Below are 26,141 nucleotides of genomic sequence, written 5' to 3'. Positions count from 1 at the left end.
ACATTCAGAAGATGCGAGAAAGTGTGGTTTATGAAACTCAGAAAATATCATTGACATTAGATGTGATAAAATGACAACTATATACAGTCAACATTTTCGTTAACCTTAAACAACAACACTGATGGCAACAGTAGAAACAGAGGTGTTTAACAACATAGGAGAGAATTGAAACATTTTTGTGAAAAATTGTAACGGACTGACAACCTCGGCAATGACATCCACTGAAAATCAGATGATCACAGACATGAAAGAAAAGAAAAAAAATAATAATTTCGTTACTTTAAAGGTTCGTCGTATGGACTGTACAATAATAAAGTAGTGAACTGTAAACAGACAAATCATTCTACAGCCTACACATTGTAAAGATAAGGTAAGTAAATATTCACTTGTAATTTTCTTTTTTTTGGGGGGTGGGGAGGGTGTTATGTAACCCTTTGAGTATGAATTATCATAAACCGGAGCTGCATCTAACTATTTTCTTGGTTCTCATCGAATGTTGCTACTACGCTATAACAGCTTATTGGAACGAATTTCCCTTGTAGCGTTGCTGACGTTAGTTGGTGGTGGCCTAAGCTTGTTGAAAAGATCTCTTTTCTGTTGAAGAGCTGCCGAGGATAGGCATACTGTTTATGATTGTTTTCTTTTGCCATAGAGAAGTGTGAATTAAGTTTGTACGCTCTGTGAATGTTTTTGATGTGGGTGACCAGGAATAAACGGATGGAAACCTCAAGTCAGCTGACAGTAATACAGATTTTTCTATTTACTATGTTTCTGAAGTGGATTAACTTAATCAAAATAAACGCACCTAAGGAAGGCAAATTGGATTTTTTTTTCATATTCTTTATATTATGAAGAAAAAGAAAAAAATGTTTGTGAGGAGAGCGAGATCACGCTACCTCAAACCCTTTGTTAAAACCGGTGAACCACGGGGTCCGAAAGCCGTGGGTTTAGGAACCCCATACTAATGATAACGACCTCAATTTGTCCGAACACAGCCAAGCTTACGGTGACCACTCACTTTACTGTAGGGTAAGGAAAGGGCTTTAATATCCTCCAGAACGTTTATTGCTTAAAAGCCACAGTACATGGAAAAAAATAGTGAAAATCATAAAATGATAATACATGGATAAAGTCAGTAAAACATCCTAACACATAAATGGTCGCATCACTACTATCAGAAACCGGCGAGGACAAGAATACAGCATAAATAGTCCCCTCAAGCATACTGAATCACCATGCCTGGGTATAGGTGTGGTGTGAGGTGGTTTGATCGAGTGAGTGATATAAAGGTAAGACTTTGGTGTGATGATAAGAAGAGTGTAGCTGAAAAAGCTGAAGAGGGCGCACTGAAATAGTTTGGACATATGGAGAGAATGAGTGACGAGAGGTTGGCAAAGAGGATGAATGTGTCAGAAGTGGAGGGCAGAGGGCGAAGAGGGAGACCAAACTGGAGATGGAAAGATGGAGTGAAAAAGATTTTTAGCAATCGGGAACTGAACATGCAGGAGGATGAGAGGCGTGCATGAGATAGTGTTCACTCTATCCCATGTACGCCTCTCACCCTCCTGCATGTTCAGCTGTGATGAGTTATACAGGGGTCGACTTGCTGTCAGTGGACTGAAATGGCATGTGAAGCGGCCGGGGGGAATGATGAATAGATCTATGGGGCCTGGTTGAGGATAGGGGGCTATGGTTTCGGTACATTACACATGGCAGCTAGAGAATGGATGTAAGCGGACGCGCCGTTTTTTCGTTTGTTCCTGGCGCCTCCTCACTAACAAGGAAAACAGCGGACAAAAGTATCTGGGGATGGGTGGTGCTCAAGCCACGTCCGACACCACCCAGGAACGTTCGTAAGAAAGAGAGAAAATCCTGTTTTGAATGTTCTTACTTCTTTTGCTCAGAAAAAATAGAAGACTGAAACGTACGTCGTTCATATAACATAGTAGACTCTTTCGTAATGCTAACGTAAACCCACAATTCCGAACGATTGAAAAAAAAGGTAATATTGGCAAGAAATGAGCTGACGAAGCTACCCGTCTCCCGGGAAGGCACCACCTCCTCTTGGGTGAGGTGATCCACACAGGCACCAAGGAATGTCGCCCTCTCAAACCATTTGTGCTCTAGTGATAGAGCCCAGCCAAAGGTGACTCTACACTTACAGTGTAACCTCTTTCAGGCAGTTCAACAACACTAAATTACTTCTCTCTCTCTCTCTCTCTCTCTCTCTCTCTCTCTCTCTCTCTCTCTATATATATATATATATATATATATATATATATATATATATATATATATATATACGATGTTATCGGACTTCGCCTGCTCGACGTTACACTGCGAGTGAAAAGTCACCTTTTTCGAGGGTTGTACAATCTCGTGAAAGATCTTCTCACCCCAAAGGAGTCTACATTTCCCTGCTACTGGAAGCACCGCCGCAGCCTTGAGCAACAAAGAGCCTATAGAAAGGTTCTGGGTAACACCAGGACTCTTCTCATATGAATAGGTCGTGGGGTAATTATCAATAAATGAATGTATATACGAATTCCTAACTACCCTAACTACCGTGCTTTAAACGAAGTGACACGACACGAGGTCTAGTATACCGTGTACCGCCATGAATATGTGAAATCCCTTTGAGCTGCTGGTGTATAGCAGAACATAAGCTTAGTTAGTTTAGCTTGTCAGGTGAGGTAAGGTGTCCTGGGTTAGATGTACGGTGAGTTTACCTGTAGTGTCTAGATTATCTTAAGTTTGATGGAATCTGTCTTTAGATGGCCAAATGGTCTTCAAAATGCACTGATTTTTCCACTTAACTTTTCATAGAGGCACCACGAGAGAAGGAATAGTGACATATTTCAGCGTACAGAAACGGCCACAGCAATGTCGCTTCAGTCGCAGAAATTTTCCCAGTGACCAAGAATTGTATTCTTGGGAAAAAAAACAAATTTGTTTTAGACTTGTTTCGTCTCAACGTTTATACTATGTTTCGTCGCAACGTTTATACTGTGTCTCGTCTCAACGTTTATACTGTGTTTCGTCGCAACGTTTATACTGTGTCTCGTCTCAACGTTTATACTGTGTCTCGTCTCAACGTTTATACTGTGTCTCGTCTCAACGTTTATACTGTATCTCGTCTCAAAGTATCGCCAGTCAGTTGATGTCTTTGACAGTTTGTCTGGTCGAGAGTTGAGTTTGGTTAACTTTACAATCTTTAGTCTTTGATCAATGTCCCCTCTGGACTGTTTCGTGCCAGCAACGTCGATTGTCCTTTGTTAAGCAGTGTTTTTAATTTGTCTAAGGTTAGCACTGTGGTTAGATTTTTGTCGAGTTAGTAACACTGTCAGTACGCTTCTGTCTAGCGGCCCATTTGATTCATCTCAAGTCGGGAGCAGTGATAGTATTGGCACCAGAGGGCTGGTGTGATTGCCGTATGTTGAGTCAGCAGTAGTTCTCTTGGGTCATCATCAATGCTAAGATCCGTATCTGTTCAGCAGCGCTGTTGGTGTATCTGGGTCACTTTCTCTTCTGACCGGGGAAATTGCAAGTAGCAATTTCCAACTTCTCTCACGTTAGTATTCCCTTCGTGCATGTTGGGCCTGCTTCGATTTAGCATCTCTTGGGGTCGAAGCCAGTTCGAACAGAAAGATTCCGGTGGCCAAGAACATCCCTATAATGAACGAGATGGACAGTTAGATTCTTACAAGAAATGTTTTGGATTAATCAAAAATGCATCTGTTAGTGATATTCAGGTACGTCTCACTCAATGTATAAAGTTTTTCGATCACGTAACAATATCTTAAAAATTCTGGCTGAAAATCTTTCGCTTCAGCTTCAAAAGTATTATTTCCAGCTGAAGGACCGACTCCACTTTCTCCTGTCTTCGGAAATAATGGCGTTAAGAAAACGGTTGTTTACAGCTTGTTCACTTATTACCGGAAGTTCATGTTTCGTCAGTGTAGAGTTTCGAAGGAGAGAGGAGAGGGAAAAGCTGTGAGCAAAGGTTGACTGGTGTTTGTTGGTTGGTTATGGAGTGGCTTAGGTGGGAGGGCCTAGTGCTGTGGTAAGAACTGAGTTCTGAGCCTGGGGCTGTGCATGTATATGAAGTACTGTCCTTTTTTTTGGGGGGGGGGACAATTGATTAATCACTCTCCCTTACATGGGTTGCGACCAAAGCAGACAGCGCTTGGCCTAGAAAGATTCTTGCACGGCGGGAACCAAGTGTAATGTTGAATTTAAACAACTTTGTTAAGTACTGGCACCTTATGAGGTGGATTGTCTCCACGAAACAGATAGTGAAAGCTTTGCGGAAGATGAAAGCCGGCAAGGCAGCGGGTTTGGATGGTATTGCGGTGGAATTTATTAAAAAAGGTGGTGACTGTGTTGTTGATAGGTTGGTGAGGATATTCACTGTATGTATGGTTCATGGTGAAGTGACTGACGATTGGCGGAATGTATGCATAGTGCCATTGTACAAAGGCAAAGGGGATAAAAGTGACTGCTCAAATTACAGAAGTTTAAGTATGTTGAGTATTCCTTGGAAATTATTTGGGAGGGTATTGATTGAGAGGGTGAAGACATGTACAGAGCATCAGACTGGGGAAGAGCAGAGTGGTTTCAGGAGTTGTCAAGGATGTGTGGATCAGGTGTTTGCTTTGAAAAATGTATGTGAGAAATACTTAGGAAAACAAATGGATTTGTATGTAGCATTTATGGACCTGGAGAAGGCATATGACAGAGTTGATAGAGATGCTCTGTGGAAGGTATTAAGAGTATATGGGGTGGGAGGTAAGTTGCTGGAAGCAGTGAAAAGTTTTTATCGAGGATGTAAAGCATGTGTACGAGTAGGAAGAGAGGAAAGTGATTGGTTCCTTTGAATGTCGGTTTGCGGCAGGGGTGAATGATGTCTCCATGGTTGTTTAATTTGTTTATGGATGGGGTTGTTAGGGAGGTGAATGCAAGAGTTTTGGAGAGAGGGGCAAGTATGCAGTCTGTTGTGAATGAGAGGGCTTGGGAAGTGAGTCAGTTGTTGTTCGCTGATGATGCAGCGCTGGTTGCTGATTCGGGTGTGAAACTGAGTTTGGTAAAGTGTGTGAAAGAAGAAAGTGAGAGTAAATGTGAATAAGAGCAAGGTTATTAGGTACAGTAGGGCTGAGGGACAAGTCAATTGGGAGGTAAGTTTGAATGGAGAAAAACTGGAGGAAGTGAAGTGTTTTAGATATCTGGGAGTGGATTTGGCAGCGGATGGAACCATGGAAGCGGAAGTGAGTCACAGGGTGGGGGAGGGGGCGAAAGTTCTGGGAGCGTTGAAGAATGTGTGGAAGTCGAGAACATTATCCCGGAAAGCAAAAATGGGTATGTTTGAAGAAATAGTGGTTCCAACAAGTTATATGTTTGCGAGGCGTGGGCTATAGATAGGAACGTGCGGAGGCGGGTGGATGTGTTGGAAATGAGATGTTTGAGGACAGTATGTGGTGTGAGGTGGTTTGATCGAGTAAGAAATGAAAGGGTAAGAGAGATGTGTGGTAATAAAAAGAGTGTGGTTGAGAGAGCAGAAGAGGGTGTATTGAAATGGTTTGGTCACATGGAAAGAATGAGCGAGGAAAGATTGACCAAGAGGATATATGTCAGAGGTGGAGGGAACGAGGAGAAGTGGGAGACCAAATTGGAGGTGGAAGGATGGAGTGAAAAAGATTTTGAGCGACTGGGGGCCTGAACATGCAGGTAGATGAAAGGCGTCCGAGGAATAGAGTAAATTGGAACGATGTGGTATACCGGGGTCGACGTACTGTCAATGGATTGCACGAAGGCATGTGAAGCGTCTGGGGTAAACCACGGAATGTTTTGTGGAGCCTGGATGTGGAAAGGGAGCTGTGGTTTCGGTGCATTATACATGACAGCTAGAGACTGAGTGTGAATGAATGTGGCCTTTGTTGTCATTTCCTAGCGCTACCTCGCGCGCATGCGTGGAGAGGGGGTTGTCATTTCATGTGTGGCGGGGTGGCGACGGGAATGAATAAGGGCAGCAAGAGTGAATTATGTACTTATGTATATACATATATGTCTGTGTATGTATATACATGTATACGTTGAAATGTGTAGGTATGTATATATGCGTGTGTGAACGTGTATGTGCATACATGTGTATGTTAGGCCATTCTCTCGTCTGTTTCCTTGTGCTACCTCGCTAATGCGGGAGACTGCGACAAAGTATAATGTGTACATATATATATATATATATATATATATATATATATATATATATATATATATATATATATATATATAGATATATATATATATAGATATATATATATATATATATATATATATATATATATATATATATATATATATATATATATAGAGAGAGAGAGAGAGAGAGAGAGAGAGAGAGAGAGAGAGAGAGAGAGTCATTTTTTTTCTAACCTCCGGCATAAACAGAGAAGATGCCATAAAAGTCGACCAGCTCCAGGGGACGGAGGTCGTTGTTGGTTCTGGTGAAGGACTTAGGCCCCATGCACTTTTCAGTGTTGCGTAGCGCCCTCTTCAACATGTGGTCTGGAATGCCAAACTCCTTCAGGTTGCGCAGCCTGTCAGGGGTAAGACGTCTCTACATTTCTGTCATAATTATTTATCACAACCGTTCGAAACTAGGCTGCTTTGCAGTGGTCACAAGAATGTCATTTAGTAAGAACACTGGACACTGAACGAAACGAGACTAAGCCATGTACGTCTATGGAATATACTAACCATCATACTTAACAGTCATACCTATCAGGCATGATTGATTATATATTTAGATACTACACACACACACACACACACACACACACATTTATATATATATATATATATATATATATATATATATATATATATATATATATATATATATAATATATATATATATATATATTTTTTTTTTTTTTTTTTTTTTTTTTTTTTTTTTTTTTTTTATACTTTGTCGCTGTCTCCCGCGTTTGCGAGGTAGCGCAAGGAAACAGACGAAAGAAATGGCCCAACCGCCCCCCCCCCTCATACACATGTACATACACACGTCCACACACGCAAATATACATACCTACACAGCTTTCCATGGTTTACCCCAGACGCTTCACATGCCTTGATTCAATCCACTGACAGCACGTCAACCCCTGTATACCACATGGCTCCAATTCACTCTATTCCTTGCCCTCCTTTCACCCTCCTGCATGTTCAGGCCCCGATCACACAAAATCTTTTTCACTCCATCTTTCCACCTCCAATTTGGTCTCCCTCTTCTCCTCGTTCCCTCCACCTCCGACACATATATCCTCTTGGTCAATCTTTCCTCACTCATTCTCTCCATGTGCCCAAACCATTTCAAAACACCCTCTTCTGCTCTCTCAACCACGCTCTTTTTATTTCCACACATCTCTCTTACCCTTACGTTACTTACTCGATCAAACCACCTCACACCACACATTGTCCTCAAACATCTCATTTCCAGCACATCCATCCTCCTGCGCACATCTCTATCCATAGCCCACGCCTCGCAACCATACAACATTGTTGGAACCACTATTCCTTCAAACATACCCATTTTTGCTTTCCGAGATAATGTTCTCGACTTCCACACATTTTTCAAGGCTCCCAAAATTTTCGCCCCCTCCCCCACCCTATGATCCACTTCCGCTTCCATGGTTCCATCCGCTGCCAGATCCACTCCCAGATATCTAAAACACTTCACTTCCTCCAGTTTTTCTCCATTCAAACTCACCTCCCAATTGACTTGACCCTCACCCCTACTGTACCTAATAACCTTGCTCTTATTCCCATTTACTCTTAACTTTCTTCTTCCACACACTTTACCAAACTCAGTCACCAGCTTCTGCAGTTTCTCACATGAATCAGCCACCAGTGCTGTATCATCAGCGAACAACAACTGACTCACTTCCCAAGCTCTCTCATCCCCAACAGACTTCATACTTGCCCCTCTTTCCAGGACTCTTGCATTTACCTCCCTAACAACCCCATCCATAAACAAATTAAACAACCATGGAGACATCACACACCCCTGCCGCAAACCTACATTCACTGAGAACCAATCACTTTCCTCTCTTCCTACACGTACACATGCCTTACATCCTCGATAAAAACTTTTCACTGCTTCTAACAACTTGCCTCCCACACCATAAATTCTTAATACCTTCCACAGAGCATCTCTATCAACTCTATCATATGCCTTCTCCAGATCCATAAATGCTACATACAAATCCATTTGCTTTTCTAAGTATTTCTCACATACATTCTTCAAAGCAAACACCTGATCCACACATCCTCTACCACTTCTGAAACCGCACTGCTCTTCCCCAATCTGATGCTCTGTACATGCCTTCACCCTCTCAATCAATACCCTCCCATATAATTTACCAGGAATACTCAACAAACTTATACCTCTGTAATTTGAGCACTCACTCTTATCCCCTTTGCCTTTGTACAATGGCACTATGCACGCATTCCGCCAATCCTCAGGCACCTCACCATGAGTCATACATACATTAAATAACCTTACCAACCAGTCAACAATACAGTCACCCCCTTTTTTAATAAATTCCACTGCAATACCATCCAAACCTGCTGCCTTGCCGGCTTTCATCTTCCGCAAAGCTTTTATATATATATATACGCTACCTCGCAAACGCGGGAGACCGACAAAGCAAAAAAAAAAAATTATATATATATATATATATATATATTTTATATATATATATATATATATATATGATGAAAGAGTGTGCTTGGGAGAACTGAAGAGGATACCATGAAATGGTTTTGGACATATACAAAAAAAAAAAAATAGTATCCTAATCCACCACCCCCATTTATATATTAAATTACGTATAGTTTTTAGAATTACAAACTAATAGAAAAATATAAAATATACAAAGAAACTTTTATAAAAATAAATTACAACCTCCCCCTAACCAATCAAGTTTTACAAAAATTACTTTTAAAACAAAAATAAAACATGACCCCCCCCCAAGATAAACCCAAATCATAACAAACAATTAACATACTCAAGATAAAAACAAATAGATTAAAATAAAAAAACAACTAACCACCATGGAGAATTCCATTGTATGCTTCGAATTCATTCATTGTTGCAACGCAGGGGTAGGGTTAAGTGGTCTGGGTTTCAACGTCAGTAGAATACAAACCCTCCCTCCACCCAGCCGGGCGCTTTTGGATGCACAATTTTTTCCTAGGTCGTTTTTATAACAGGAAAATAACAAAAATTTAATTTTGCGCTATTAAACTAAACCTCTCTTCCCTTTAAAACCATGTAGGTTGCAATAGACAGAAGTTCATTACTGTTAAAATAGAAAATGTCTGAAACTTAACATTAATAGGGAGGACGTTTTGTTTAGTGCAATACGATTATTGGCATTGCTAGAGTGGTGTACTGTTACTGCGGGAAAGGGCAAAGACATAATGTGGAATTGGGGGGAAAAAATCCGTGCGGAAGTGGATCAGTACGCATGAGAAAGAAGATTTAAGGGTAACTGTAGAAAGAAAAATAAAAGTAAGTAGTTGAAATTATAAATGCAGGTTTTAAAAATTTTCTGCGTTTGTTTATTTTCTTTTTTTTTTTATCCTATATATCTAAAGTTTAATTCAAAATTTTCCAGTAAAAGAAAAAATGATTGCTTTAAAAATACAAAACTGACTCATTTTGGGTTAAGAAGAATACAAGAAAAAGAAAATATTAAATTTTAACCTATTTTTGGGAATTTCCCCTTTTTTTGTTCATACACTGGTTTTTCAAAAAACGAATAGGAAAATTTAATGTTTGATATACTAAAAATAGAGTTTCCTTTAGGGTTTAGAACAAAGAAAAAATGACTCACCTGGGTAAACTTTTTCCTTTTAGCTGCGAAAAGTTTCGGGAAGGTAGGCTAAGGTGGTGGTCCCAAAATAAATCTCCCTCGCAATGTAGTTTTTTACACTCCCTCTTCTGTAGATGAGAGAAGTAACAAGGTCGTAAACATTTCTTAGTTTCCACGTGATTTTTTCATATTTTTTTATGAAAGTGAAAACAGTTTAGAAGTTTTTTCAAACATTTACTGGTTCACTCTATCGTAGCAAAAAACTTTCATACCCGGTGCCCCTATTGTGCATTTACGGTTTTGAGAATTTTTTTATGTTAAAGCGATTAGTTCTTCATTAAGTTTTATAACCCTTTTTTTCTTTAACTAAAGGGGTTCTGTGATTATATTTATATATAATATATATATATATATTATATATTTTATTTTTAATTTTATATTATATATATTTTTATTATATATATAATGCCCCCCAACGCAAGAAACACAAACCCGGGGCCTTTGCGGGGATGTTGGGGGCGCTCGCAGTCGGCTTTGATCACCTCTAATAGGTAAAAGACTATTCGATTACATCAAAACGAAAATTCTAACCAACCAAACAAAAAACCCCCAGTTACCCCCTCTCTTAATGAGTTTAATTGCAATACCATCCACTCCAGCGGCCTTGCCCCTTTTTTTTTTCCGTGGGTTTTCACCAACTATTCTTCTTCTCCAAACACTATATGACTCTCTCACTTTGCATACTACCCCGACCCAAACACCCCAGAAATGCCAATTATCGTTTAAACCCCATTCAATAGGCCCCCAAAATGTTCGCTCCATCTCTTCACTTCATCACACTTGTAGCCACTTTCCCCCTTCCTTCATCACCACTTGTATAAATCACTTCCCCTTTTGCCTTCTTCATCAATGTTCCTATATGTTTCTTGTATTCGCACTCTATTCATCTCTTTCCAGAAATCTTTTTATTTTTCCCAAATTTTTAAAATTTTTTTTCTCACCCCCGCTCTTGTGCCCTCTTTTCAAACCTCACTTTCCCCTCGAGCTCCCGCCTCCCTTTTTCTTGACATTCCCCTATAATTTGCATTCCTTCTTATAAGCACTGTCTGACGTCTTCTTCTGTTCATTAACAATTTTATTCTTAATCCGCGCTGACTAACCTTTCTAATTGCCCAACTCCCTTCCACCTTTGCATGCCCACGCATCAATCTCTCATGCCAGCAATGATCACTTAAAACTCTCCATGCCTCACCCACTCCCCTTTCTTCGTGTACTCTCACCTTTTGCCATTCTACACTAATCTTTTGGTATTTCTTCTCACAAGTCTCTTTCCCAAGCTCACTTTAAACCCCACCCAAAGGGTTTCCACCAATATTGTTCCCTCTCACCCAAAAACCTTTTAAAATTTTTACCCTTTTCCTCCCCTAGACAGTGATCAGACATCCTACCAGCTGCTCTTTCAGCACATTTACATCCAAAACTCTCTTTTTCCACACACGCAAATATACATACCTACACAGCTTTCCATGGTTTACCCCAGACGCTTCACATGCCTTGATTCAATCCACTGACAGCACGTCAACCCCTGTATACCACATGGCTCCAATTCACTCTATTCCTTGCCCTCCTTTCACCCTCCTGCATGTTCAGGCCCCGATCACACAAAATCTTTTTCACTCCATCTTTCCACCTCCAATTTGGTCTCCCTCTTCTCCTCGTTCCCTCCACCTCCGACACATATATCCTCTTGGTCAATCTTTCCTCACTCATTCTCTCCATGTGCCCAAACCATTTCAAAACACCCTCTTCTGCTCTCTCAACCACGCTCTTTTTATTTCCACACATCTCTCTTACCCTTACGTTACTTACTCGATCAAACCACCTCACACCACACATTGTCCTCAAACATCTCATTTCCAGCACATCCATCCTCCTGCGCACATCTCTATCCATAGCCCACGCCTCGCAACCATACAACATTGTTGGAACCACTATTCCTTCAAACATACCCATTTTTGCTTTCCGAGATAATGTTCTCGACTTCCACACATTTTTCAAGGCTCCCAAAATTTTCGCCCCCTCCCCCACCCTATGATCCACTTCCGCTTCCATGGTTCCATCCGCTGCCAGATCCACTCCCAGATATCTAAAACACTTCACTTCCTCCAGTTTTTCTCCATTCAAACTCACCTCCCAATTGACTTGACCCTCACCCCTACTGTACCTAATAACCTTGCTCTTATTCCCATTTACTCTTAACTTTCTTCTTCCACACACTTTACCAAACTCAGTCACCAGCTTCTGCAGTTTCTCACATGAATCAGCCACCAGTGCTGTATCATCAGCGAACAACAACTGACTCACTTCCCAAGCTCTCTCATCCCCAACAGACTTCATACTTGCCCCTCTTTCCAGGACTCTTGCATTTACCTCCCTAACAACCCCATCCATAAACAAATTAAACAACCATGGAGACATCACACACCCCTGCCGCAAACCTACATTTACTGAGAACCAATCACTTTCCTCTCTTCCTACACGTACACATGCCTTACATCCTCGATAAAAACTTTTCACTGCTTCTAACAACTTGCCTCCCACACCATAAATTCTTAATACCTTCCACAGAGCATCTCTATCAACTCTATCATATGCCTTCTCCAGATCCATAAATGCTACATACAAATCCATTTGCTTTTCTAAGTATTTCTCACATACATTCTTCAAAGCAAACACCTGATCCACACATCCTCTACCACTTCTGAAACCGCACTGCTCTTCCCCAATCTGATGCTCTGTACATGCCTTCACCCTCTCAATCAATACCCTCCCATATAATTTACCAGGAATACTCAACAAACTTATACCTCTGTAATTTGAGCACTCACTCTTATCCCCTTTGCCTTTGTACAATGGCACTATGCACGCATTCCGCCAATCCTCAGGCACCTCACCATGAGTCATACATACATTAAATAACCTTACCAACCAGTCAACAATACAGTCACCCCCTTTTTTAATAAATTCCACTGCAATACCATCCAAACCTGCTGCCTTGCCGGCTTTCATCTTCCGCAAAGCTTTTATATATATATATATACGCTACCTCGCAAACGCGGGAGACCGACAAAGCAAAAAAAAAAAATTATATATATATATATATATATATATATATATATATATATATATATATATATATGATGAAAGAGTGTGCTTGGGAGAACTGAAGAGGATACCATGAAATGGTTTTGGACATATGGAGACAAGGAGTGAGGAAAGGTCGACATAGATTCATAGGATATGTCATAAGTGAAGGGAACAAGGAGAATTCATTGTATGCTTCAATTTCATAATTGTGCACGCAGGGCGTAGGGATAGATGGTCTGGGTTTCAACGTCAGTAGAATACGAACCTCCCTCCACCCAGCCTGGCGCGTTTGATGCACAACTTTTCCTAGGTCGTATTACTAACAGCGACATAACAGGAAATAATATTCTGCGACTATTAAACTAAACCTCTCTTACCTTAACCATGCTAGGTCTGCAATAGACAGAAGTATCATTACTGTTGAATAGAAAATGTCTGAAACTCTAACATTAACTACGAGGACGTTTTGTTTAGTAATACCGATTACTTGGCATTGTAGAGTGGTGTACATGTTACTGCTGGAAGGCAAAGACATAATGTGGAATTGGGGGGAAAAATCAGTGAGGAAGTGGATCAGTACGCATGAGAAGCAGATTAAAGGGGTAACTGTAAGAAAGGAAAAATCAAATGTAGTAGTTGAAAATATAAATGCAGGATTTAAAATTCTGCGTTTGTACCTATATATCTAAAGCTAATTCAAAATTTTCCAGTGAAAGATAAATGATTGCATTAACTACAAAACTGACTCATATTGGTAAGAAGAATACAAGAAAAAGAAAATCATCTCAATTTAACCTAGGTTTGAATTTACCTTATTTGTTCATACACTGGTTGTTCATAACGAATAGGACAATAATGGTTTGATATACTAAAAATAGAGTATACCTTTAGGGTTTAGAACAAAGAGAAACTGACTCACACTGGGTCAACTTTTTCCTTGAGCTGCGAACGTTTCGGGAAGGCTAGGCTAAGGCTGGTGGCTCCAAAGTAACTCTCCCTCGCAATGTAGTGTTTACACTCCCTCTTCTGTAGCATGAGAGAAGTAACAAGGTCGTAAACATTTCTTAGTCCGACGCTGATATTTCATATTTTCATGAAAGTGAAAACAGTTTAGACAGTGTTTCAAACATTGACTGGTTCACTCTATCGTAGCAATATCTTACATACTGGCTGCACTATTGTGACATTTACGTTATGAGAATCTTCTTATGTTAAAGCGATCTAGTATCTTCATTAAGTTTTATAACCTTTTGTTCTTAATCTAAAGGATTCTAGTGATTATATATATATATATATATATATATATATATATATATATATATATATATATATATATATATATTATATATATATCATAATGCCCTCCAACAGCAAGAACACAAACCCGGGACCTTTGCGTGGATGTTGGGAGCGCTCGCAGCTCGGCTATGATCACCTCTAATAGGTAAATGACTATTCGATTACATACACTGAAAATTCTAACCAACCAATCAACACCACAGTCACCCCCTCTCTTAATGAGTTTAATTGCAATACCATCCACTCCAGCGGCCTTGCCACATTTCATGTTCCGTGAGGTTTTCACCAACTATTCTCTCTTCACCAAACCACCCTCTCTGACTCTCTCACTTTGCATACTACCCCGACCCAAACACCACAGAACTGCCACTCTATCAGTAAACACATTCAATAGGCCCTCAAAATGTTCGCTCCATCTCTTCACTTCATCACCACTTGTAGCCACTTCCCTCTTCACTTCATCACCACTTGTAACCACTTCCCCTTTTGCCTTCTTCATCAATGTTCCTATATGTTTTCTTGTATTTCGCACTCTATTCATCTCTTTCCAGAACATCTTTTTATTTTTCCTAAATTTTAATGATACTCTCTCACCCCAGCTCTCATGTGCCCTCTTTTCAAACCCTGCACTTTCCTCTCGAGCTCCTGCCTCTTTCTCTTGTACATTCCCCTATAATTTGCATTCCTTCTCTATAAGCACTGTCCTGACGCCTCTCTCTTCTCGTTCATTAACAACTTTACTTCTTAATCCCGCCGCTGACTACCCTTTCTAATCTGCCCAACTCCCTCCCACCTTTCGCATGCCACACGCATCACTCACTCATGCCAGCACTGATCACTTAAACACCTCCCATGCCTCACCCACTCCCCTTGCTTCGTGTACTCTCACCTTTTGCCATTCTACACTCAATCTTTCCTGGTATTTCTTCTCACAAGTCTCTTTCCCAAGCTCACTTTACCCTCACCAAGGTCCTACCACCAATATTGTTCCCTCTCACGAAAACCTTTACAAATTTTCACCCTTGCCTCCACTAGACAGTGATCAGACATCCTACCAGCTGCTCTTCTCAGCACATTTACATCCAAAACTCTCTTTTACACACACACACACACACACACACACACACACACACACACACACACACAAAATTGATAACACAATACTGGTGGCAGATGCAAGTGAGAAACTGCAGAAGTTGGTGTCTGAGTTTGAGACTATGTGAAAAGAAGGATGTTGAAAGGAAACGTGAATGAAATCTTGGTTATTAGGTTTAGCAGGGTATAGGGATAGGCTAGTTAGGGTGTGAATATGAATGGAAACAATTTGAAGGAAGTGAAATGCTTTACGTACCCGACGGTAGACATGGCAGCGAAATGAACCATGGAAGCTGAAACGAGTCATAGGGTTGGTGAGGGGGCGGATGCTCTAGGAGCATCTAGGAATGTGTGGAAAGAGAGGTATGTTGAATGTCAGGGCAAAAACGGGGATGTTTAAAGGTATGATATTTCTAACGATGTTGAATGGATGCGAGACATGGGCTATGGGGAAGGAGGGAGGGTGGATGTGCTGGAAATGAAATGTTTGGAGGCAATGTGTGCTGTGAGGCGGTAGTATGATCGAGTCATTACTAAGTAGGTAGGAGAAGGAGAGAGAGAGAGGTGTGCTGAAATGGTATGGAGAAAATGAATGAGGTCAGGTTGACAGAGAGGATATATGTGTAAGTGGTGTAGGGGACAGGAAGGGGGAAGACCAGACTAGACATCGGAGGATGAGCTGAAAAAGAGTCTGAGTCCTCGGGGGCTTTGACGTGCAGGAGGGTGAAAGACGTGCACGGGGTAAAGTGAACTTCCGACTTACGGCAGCAAAATTCGTGTGTATGACGAAGTAGATCAGTAATCTGCTCACGAAGGCCGCATCCAAACCCCGATTGAACCTGCTGAGCGAATCTGCGATGCCGGTGTCCGGACGCCGTTGCTTTTGCAATCTGTGAAGTTGGCTGCCGGGCGACGCCTCCTGCAGTGGATAACATTTCCATTATGAGGCTTAAGATGTCTACGTACGATACGAAATGCGACCAAAATATTATATGATATTCTAAAAAAATGATTAAACGCTTTGCGAAAAAAACAGCTTTCTTATCACCTGAAGATGTGTTTATTATTCAATCTGTGGTGACGTGACGTGTAACATACCCCATCATACTTCATGTCTGCCTCCCACAGCTTGAGGCATTATCAAGATAGAGTGAAGTGGATCGGTGTTGTATACAGGGGTCGACGTGCTATCAGTGGACTGAACCATGGCTTGTGAAGGTGTGTGGGGACCTGGTTGTGGATAGGGAACTGTGGTTCCGATGCATTACACATGACAGCTAGAAAATGGATGTGAGTTAATGTGGCCTTTCCTCGTCTGTTCCTAGCGCTACTTCACAAATTCAGGAAACGGTGATCATGTATATATATATATATATATATATATATATATATATATATATATATGTGTGTGTGTGTGTGATTCTTATTTGTGTATTACGGGGAAAGTGTTTTACACTCATGACGCCCTGTCTTCTTAATATTGTATATATGTGCCTTTTCTTTACCCTTATGTATGTCTGCACACACAAGCACAGACACAGACACAGACAGACAGACAGACAGACAGACACACACACACACACACACACACACACACACACACACACACACACTCACAGATGCATGTATGTATATATATGTGTGTGTGTAGAGAGAGAGAAAGCATATATCATTCTGCTATAACGATTATAGCAAGGCTACAGATAGGAAGGGTCAGTAAGAGATGAAATGAGAGTCGCACTAATATTGGAAGCGTTCAGTTTGGAATTTGAGAAACACGCACCAAAGAAAAAATGGCCTTATCAGAGAAGACAGAGAAGAAGAGAAGGAACGGTAGACTGGCAGTGGTTGTGAAAGAAATGGTGGCTACAAGAAAAAAAAAGAGAAAAGCATATCTGTGACAGCAGAAGGAGAGGGGGAGACCTCAGGAAGAGTAGACGCTCCCTTTCTTCGAAGTGGAGTTCGAAAGCTTTTAGGAGAGGTGAAGGAAAAAGTCTTTTCTCTCAGTCGGACGCAGCAGGTCTCTCGGCCATATGGCTTAAGAACAACAGTGGTCAGGTCTTGGACGAAAAGAAATCATAGTCTCGGAGCGACAGGTGGCACATGTCTTCATGTGATGCTCCGATAGTCATCAAGGCTGATGATAATCGAATCATGCGATGAATGGTACAGAAGATAATGGACGCGAGAGCCCAGAGCATCACTTACCGAGATGGCGACAGATATCACGTTGGCTGTACCCGTGTAGAGTGAGATGCCAGACTCCGCCAGTTCCTCAATGTTGTTGAAGGGAAGGTGTAGTCTGGGCAGGATCAACATAGCCTTCAGGTTGGAGCGGTACACAGAGCCCACGACGCAAGCCATCAGCAACCACAGGCCAGCAAGGACGCGAAGGGAGTCTCTCCGGGGCTGCCATGGTATGGCTGTGGTGGGGCAAAGCTGAGGTGAGTGTCAAGCCTCCAAGGACGGATATGGCCCTACTTGACGCACGTATCATGCATTGGCCAAAACTTGGCCACCTCCCACCTGGCCAAAGGCGTATATTTGCTACAATAAAACCGAAGCGAATAGGTAGTTACGAGCACGATATTATGTCTCCATTGTAAAAGGAGAATTATATGGTAAAAAAAAAGGGAGATTATACCCCTGGTACAAATTATGAAAACAAAATGCTATAAGACAATGAACTTTTCGGACCTTGGAGGAGCTATGGGGTCAGCACCCAAATGACCCAAGAGGTGTAACGGTTTGCAACATATTGTTGAATATGTGATTTGCGAATTCTCATAACTTGGGACCTGAAAAGCGCAGCTCATAGTCACCACCTGTTCACGAACACAGAACATGGAAGGAGGATATGAAGTGACTTGTTGATGGAGGGACTCAAGGTGAACTGATAGGTGTGGTATCCATGAGTGGCGGAGTTCGTTACCCAGGTGGGTTGTTCAGGGAATAAGAAGACTGGTAGAGTAAACTTGGAAAAGTTCTCCATAAACATGGGATTTGGAGAAGATGGGCTGCTAAAGGAACTATCCAAGCATTTAGGTGGCAGGAGTAAATTGGAAAATTAGACGGGATTCTTTCTTTTTTTTTTTTTTACGTTGATGGCTTCAGTCACGGACAAAAGTCCACATCAAAGCCAGATATCAATTGAAATATAGAGAGGTTACTGAAAGGGAAGAGGAAGGGACAAGGGAAAGCATCTACAAATTTTGGTGGAAGTGAAAAACTTCTCTTGAAATGTGCCAGGTCATAGTTATTCGAAAAGACATGAAAGGGTAGAGATTTCCAAAGCTTCGAGGCGTAAGTGAAGAAACAGTTATCAAAACGGCCCACCCTTCAGTTGCCAACGGTGCTGATGCCAGGAGGACGATGGGAAGGAAGTGAGAGGACGTAGCCTAAGCCGAGATGTGGGAGTGATGAGGAAATCATAACTTGGACTGACGAGTTTTTGGGAAAGGGAAAATATAATCTTCATCATATGGATCAGAGATGAACATAGCACTTAGGGATGATGTGATGAGTAAGAAGTAAAGGCACCAGCCAGTAGGACGTGGGCAGGTACGTAACGTACACTCTGCCAGAAGGAACGCCGGGATCCATATGAGGGATGTTTCTTCGCTGCGCGTCGCGTCCACCAGTCTTGCCCTGCCACCCTCCACAGTCTCGTCCTTACCCGAACTCTCACGCGTCCTCGACGGTGGCTCACTATCAGACCCGCTGTACCTGCGGCAACCAAGACTCTCCTTCATGGTCGATACCACACTCATGACCCGGGATTCGGTAAATCAAACGGGACACTTATGGAAGACCCTTATACACTTGGCATCAAGAGATGAACTCCCCCCTCTCTCTCTCTCTCTCTCTCTCTCTCTCTCTCTCTCTCTCTCTCTCTCTCTCTCTCTCTCTCTCTCTCTCTCTCTCTCTCTGACAGGTTTTCTCCTTCCCTTCCTTACCGTTCAGGGTGTACGCTGGTGTGGTAGAGCTGGATGAGGAGGGCACATGCCAGCACTGACAACACCGCCATCAGCAACAACATCCACACCTGAAGAAGTGTAAATTATCTCTACTTTTGCATGTGTTTATGTAATGCACTTTCTCTTTTTTGTCTCTCTCTCTCTCTCATCAAAATCCTTACTAGAATATCGTAAGACTATATCAACGGCGTGGGGTTGCCTCTCACCAAGAAGGAGTATGGTTTCACGAAACCAGAAATGTCGGGTTCCATTTGTGGCCGCATGAAGCCAAGCACATGATCGTTTATGTAGACGAACTCGCTGAAGTCGACAGCCCTGGCCCGAGCCTCCTGCTGGGAGAAGAGCACCCCAGACATGTCCACTTCCTGTGGGGCGGAGGACACACACATACACGCGTCTCAAGATGATCTGTGTTCTGCTGTATGAGAACATTAATAACACCCATCCAGTCTGAAATTTTGGTTAGGTTAGTCAGTCTTGGGGAACACAGTCACATGTGTCCGCCAGGGAAGAATGGGGATGGCTGTGTGGGGAATGATGACGAGGTGAGTTGAGGTGGAACCTTCTGTTGTGGGTGGGGGACGGTGGATGATCCTGGTGAATGTTTCTGGTGTGGTAAGGGAAATGCTGAGGATTCTGAGGCAAGCAAGATCCTGGTGAACACGTGGTGTCTTAGGTCACCTCGGTAGTTAACCAGCAACTCCCGCGGGAAAACCAGGGCATAGATACCAGGTCATGTGACCAGCGCTTGTAGATAACGAAGTGACAGTACTTCGTGGACTTACCTTCACTCCTGTGGAAGTTCACGGTCGGTGAGGGGGAAATGTAAGCATTCTCCGTTCATTTCTTTTTCCTTATCTCGGGACGCTGGTTGCCGTTATGTGGTGGTGGTGATGATTGTGGTGATTGTGTTGGTATTTTGTTGTTGGTGATGATTGTGATGGTGGTGATTGTGGTGGTGGTGATGATTGTGGTGGCGGTGATTGTGTTGGTGATGGTGGTAGGGAAGGTTTTCACACTGCCACCTTACAACCCTGTGACGGGCCGGCTGTAATTCGCCAACATGCGAAATAATTTACGACAGCGTGTGTCAAAGCAACACTAGAGATACGCTTAAGAATAGACGTAGATGACTATTTCGCCTCCAGTCCACGACCTGACAATATGTACGGTTCCTTAATTATATTAACAGTTTGCAGGTGTTTCTCTCTGAGTGATCTGTGTACCTCCCCCCACCTCTTGACCACACTAATCTGTGAGTTTCTGCTATCTCACACCATCACACACACTCTCGAGGAGACCCAGTGGTCTGCTATTGCTGTATGAATTCCTTCGCATTCCTTTGTATATAGTGAGAACCTTCCCTACCGTCATCACCACAGATGATTATCAGCAAGTAACGAGACGTCTTTCAAAAAAAAAAAAAAAAGAAACGAAACAAAATTGATAACGAATTGATAACGTATCGTAAAATGTACCTCAGTCCAAACAGCCAAAATATTTGAGGCACTTGAGTACAAGTATATCCCAAAATAATCAAAGTAACTTAGAGTAACGAGGTATCGCTCTACATGATTACTTACGATTACTGTCTTGTAATCAAGATTTACGTCTGTTGATTCCTCACATTACTAACAAATGACGCACATGATGACCTAAATGCAAAACCACCCACTTTGATCTTACCAGTGTATATATAGTATGGACACCAATGCTCATAATGTACCAGTGTATATAATGTACCAATGTATATAGCTTACCACTGTCGACCAATGTAGTAATGCATCAGTGTAGAGGTAACGGCAGAAGTAAGGACAACCATACATCAGAGTCAGTAAACAACTGATCAATAAATAAAACCAGTAATCCATCATCTACGAGAACTGACGAAGATAAGTGACAATAGTTTCTGTTCTCTTCAACTATCACAAACAACCTCGTTAGGACCAAATGGTCTGTCGGATAGTAACTAACGGCGGGAAACAAATAAGAATAACCAACGAGGAGACACGTCTAACAATGACTAATGTGCAGTCAACGATGACACCAAACAACAACAACAACAGTAGATTAACGAGATTAGTCAACAAACGTAACAAATACAGTATCAGAAACAAAAGACTAACTAAATGGGAGAAACACAGCACTGATTAACGACGATAACCATCATCGTATCTTCACATTAACTAACTAACGAAGGTAGTGGAAACCAACGAAAGTAAAGCTTTCAACGAAAGTAACGATGGCTAACGAAAGTAATGGTGACCAGCAAAAGTAACAGTATCCAACGAAAGAAATGGGAACCAACGAAAGTAATGGTAACCAACGAATGTAATGGTAACCAAGGAAAGCAACGGTGAACAACGAAAATAACGGGAATAAAGGAACCAACGAAAGTAATGGTAACCAAGGAAAGCAACGGTGAACAACGAAAATAACGGGAATAAAGGAACCAACGAAAGTAGTGGTGACCAACGAGAGCTACGGTAACCAACGAAAGTCGTGGCAGTCAACGAAATAATGGTAACCAAGGAAAGCAACGGTAATCAACGAAAATAACGGTAACCAACGAATGTCACGGTAACCAAGGAAAGCAACGGTAACCTACGAAAATAACGGTAACCAACGAATGTAACGGTAACCAAGGAAAGCAACGGTAACATACGAAAATAACGGTAACCAACGAATGTAACGGTAACCAAGGAAAGCAACGGTAACCAGCGAATGTAACGGTAACCAGCGAATGTAACGGTATCCAGCGAATGTAACGGTAACCAACGAATGTAACGGTAACCAAGGAAAGCAACGGTAACATACGAATGTAACGGTAACCAACGAATGTAACGGTAACCAAGGAAAGCAACGGTAACCAGCGAATGTAACGGTAACCAAGGAAAGCAACGGTAACCAACGAATGTAACGGTAACCAGCGAATGTAACGGTAACCAACGAATGTAACGGTAACCAACGAATGTAACGGTAACCAAGGAAAGTAATGGTAACCAATGAAAGCGAACAACTACAGGACCAATCAACCAACGACCATAATTTTTGACATGGTATATTGACATCAACCAAACATCGACAGTCAACCAAGAAGAACACAGTTAATGGTCATCACAGCTGCTACTGCTATTACTATTACTACTACTACCACTACTTCTACCACTACTACTATTACTACCACTACTACTACCATCGCTACTACTACTACTACTACTACTACTACTACTACTACTACTACTACTACCACCACTACTACTACTACTACCACTACTACCACTACTATCATCACTACCACAACTTCTCTACTACCACTACGACACTGCTAGCACCATCGCTGCTACTACCACCACTACTACCACTACCACCACGACTACTAACCCTGCGTGTGAGCTGACCCATCATTCCGGTCCAAGTGCCGTTGGGTAGCAGTTCCCCAAAGAGCATGTCTTTGGGGAACACGTACTCATAGCTGCAAGAGAGATAACGAGACTTTCGTTAAAACGAGAGAGAGAGAGAGAGAGAGAGAGAGAGAGAGAGAGAGAGAGAGAGAGAGAGAGAGAGAGAGAGAGAGAGAGAGAGAGAGAGAGAGAGGTCGTTGGAATCCCTGAAATTGTTGAAACTCAAGGCGAGCTTCAAAAAGAAAAAAGAAATTAAAGTTGGTATTAAAAGTGTATCACAGTGGAAAGGCGTGTGTTTGTTGGCTTGCTGCAGGTTAACGTAGAAGAGAATATCATCTTCCGCCGTGTAAGCAGCAACATTGAGGAATGTCAATTAATTCTGACTGCCATCACAAGTGAAGGCAAATAATGGTATGTTTTATGTGATCTGTAAGAAAAGTCGAATTTGATGCCTTACTTTTGAACGCTATAAACGTGTTGTCAACATATAATGATGCAGATTTGAGGACTAAAACTAAGGCATTCAGCTTATCAACTTTCCTTCATAATGGCACAAAAGTATTTGCTAAAGCTGGTTCGAGGGGACTGTCCATACTAAAACGTTCAATATTCAAATAAAGATATACCATTAATGAATAAAAGAAAAAATTCAATGTCCGTGGTAATTTCCAATAATCGGGAACACTAGTTAATAAACCTACTGCATACATCAAAACTTATCATTAAGTAATTATCGTCATTCTTAATTCACCACAAGAAGGTAAAGTAATTTAGGATTAGAGGCTTACTAACGTAACACCAATTTTCAAAAAAGGAGATGGAAAACGCTCTTCAAACCTCCGTCCTATCAGCTTTACTTGGTCCTGATAAAGTCTTTTAGAAGCAACAGTTTTTACGAGACAAAATCGCTAAGGTCTTAGATTATAACAGACTCATAACCGACCATCAATATGGATTTCGAAATATAGATCATGTTTAAAGAATATGCCAGAATTCTTTTTAGTCATATCTAACACATTCTCAAGATTTTTTTGCGTTGGTATTTTACGCTTTCACGGCCGAATGGATTTTGGGTGTAGGTACTTCAGAGTCTGGCCCGTTCTTATCATCCGCATGTTGGCCTTGAAGCTGTTCAAAGGGCACCACAGGCCGGTTTTCAAAGGCTTTATAGATTACACTTAGTCCACTTCCCTCGTTGAAAACAGGCGACCCAATAACCTCAGATTATAATGATGGTTCCTCAGGTTCAATGGCAGGATCCAAGGGTACCAGAGACTGGCTTTAAAGGTCAAACTGACATGAAGCCATATGCATGAACTCCATATCTTCCTTGTGCAAGTACCGGGTACGCCAAGCTTGCAAATGATAATTGAGACTCCAAAATACCTTCTGATGTTATACAATGAGACCTTCGGAAAGCCTTCGTCTGAGTTAAGGTCAAGTTCAAGGCGTAGGAAAACGTATGTGTCCGTGAATAACTGACTGTTGTAACTACAGACATCGAATGATAAGTGATATTGAATATGAAAACGTCCGACTGGTATCACGTGAGGAGTGGGGTACTACAAGGCTCATTCCTCGGACCCACACTTTTCATAATCAACATCAGCGACCTGAAGACAAGACGTATTAACAGAATTTTGAAAATTTGCCGATGAAAGAGTGGTAAGATACGTGGCAAATGGATTTCAATGTAGACAAATGCAAAGTAATGAACTTAGATCCTAAAGTAATGCACTCAGATCCTAAAGGAGTGCACTTAGATACTAAAGGAATGCACTTAGATCCTGAAAATGTTAATAAAAAATTTGAAATGATCGATAAACCATAACCAGAACTAAGAGGAGGAAAAGAAAGTTGGGATGAAGAGAGTGGTGAGAGTAAGTGAGCTTGGGAAGGTGTGAGGAAGTACCAGGAGAGACTGAGTACAGAATTGAAAAGGGTGAGCAAAGGACGTAAGGGGAGTGGGGGAAGAATGGGATGTATTTAGGGAAGCAGTGATGGCTTGCGCAAAAGACGCTTGTGGCATGAGAAACGTGGGAGGTGGGCAGATAAGAAAGGGTAATGAGTGGTGGTTTGAAGAAGTAAGTTTATTAGTGAAAGAGAAGAGAGAGGCATTTGGAAGATTTTTGCAAGGAAATAGTGCAAATGACTGGGAGATGTATAAATGAAAGAGGCAAGAGGTCAAAAGAAAGGTGCAAGAGGTGAAAAAGAGGGTGAGAGAGTATCATTAGATTTTAGGGAGAATAAAAAGATGTTTTGGAAGGGGGTAAATCATGTGCGTAAGACAAGAGAACAAATGGGAACATCGGTGAAGGGGGCAAATGGGGAAGTGATAACAAGTAGTGGTGATGTGAGAAGGAGATGGAGTGAGTATTTTGAAGGTTTGTTGAATGTGTTAGATGATAGAGTGGCAGATATAGTGGTCGAGGTGGTGTACAAAGTGAGAGGGTCAGGGAGAATGAATTGGTAAACAGAGAAGAGGTAGTGAAAGCTTTGCCGAAGATGAAAGCCGGCAAGGCAGCGGGTTTGGATGGTATCGCAGTGGAATGTATTAAAAAAGGGGGTGACTGTGTTGTGGACTGGTTGGTGAGGATATTCAATGTATGTATGGCTCATGGTGAAGTGCCTGAGGATTGGTGGAATGCATGCATAGTGCCATTGTACAAACGGAAAGGGGATAAAGGTGAGTGTTCAAATTACAGAGGTATAAGTTTGTTGAGTATTCCTGGGAAATCATATGGGAGGGTATTGATTGAGAGGGTGAAGGCATGTACAGAGCATCAGATTGGGGAAGAGCAGCATGGTTTCAGAAGTGGTAGAGGATGTATGGATCAGGTGTTTGCTTTGAAGAAAATATGCGAGAATACTTAGAAAAACAAATGGATTTGTATGTAGCATTTATGGATCTGGAGAAGGCATATGATAGAGTTGATAGAGGTACTCTGTGGAAGGTATCAAAAGTATATGGTGCTGGAGGCAAGTTGCTAGAAGCAGTGAAAAGTTTTTATCGAGGATGTAAGGCATGTGTACGAGTAGGAAGAGAGGTAAGCGATTGGTTCCCAGTGAATGTCGATTTGCGGCAGGGATGCGTGATGACTCCATGGTTGTTTAATTTGTTTATGGATGGGGTTGTTAGGGAGGTGAATGCAAGAGTTTTGGAGAGAGGGACAAATATACAGTCTGTTGTGGATCAGAGGTCTTGGGAAGTGAGTCAGTTGTTGTTCGCTGATGATACATCGCTGGTGGCTGATTCAGGTGACAAACTGCAGAAGCTGGTGACTGAGTTTGGTAAAGTGTGTGAAAGAAGAAAGCTGAGAGTGAATGTGAATAAGAGCAAGGTTATG

General features: G+C 41.7%; 1 protein-coding gene across 1 annotated transcript in view; it reads right to left on the bottom strand.

Annotated features, from left to right (window-relative positions):
* Positions 1-1,057: 1,057 nt before the first annotated feature.
* Positions 1,058-26,141, bottom strand: part of LOC139750250 (glutamate receptor ionotropic, kainate 5-like) — a 27,693-nt gene continuing 2,609 nt past the window's right edge. Inside the window, exons 2-10 of the mRNA XM_071664768.1 lie at positions 22,775-22,865; positions 19,597-19,755; positions 19,370-19,458; positions 18,988-19,139; positions 17,622-17,836; positions 16,177-16,332; positions 13,939-14,045; positions 6,430-6,593; positions 1,058-3,670 (exon numbers count right to left, since the gene is read on the bottom strand). Of these exons, the coding sequence (XP_071520869.1) occupies positions 3,573-3,670; positions 6,430-6,593; positions 13,939-14,045; positions 16,177-16,332; positions 17,622-17,836; positions 18,988-19,139; positions 19,370-19,458; positions 19,597-19,755; positions 22,775-22,865 (1,231 nt within the window). The 3' untranslated portion in view covers positions 1,058-3,572. The remainder of the gene's footprint in view (positions 3,671-6,429; positions 6,594-13,938; positions 14,046-16,176; positions 16,333-17,621; positions 17,837-18,987; positions 19,140-19,369; positions 19,459-19,596; positions 19,756-22,774; positions 22,866-26,141) is intronic.

Source organism: Panulirus ornatus, chromosome 9 (genome assembly GCF_036320965.1).
Source record: "Panulirus ornatus isolate Po-2019 chromosome 9, ASM3632096v1, whole genome shotgun sequence".
NCBI lineage: Eukaryota > Metazoa > Arthropoda > Malacostraca > Decapoda > Palinuridae > Panulirus > Panulirus ornatus.
Note: the sequence above shows the minus strand (reverse complement) of the source record. Positions and strands in the feature narration are given on the sequence as shown.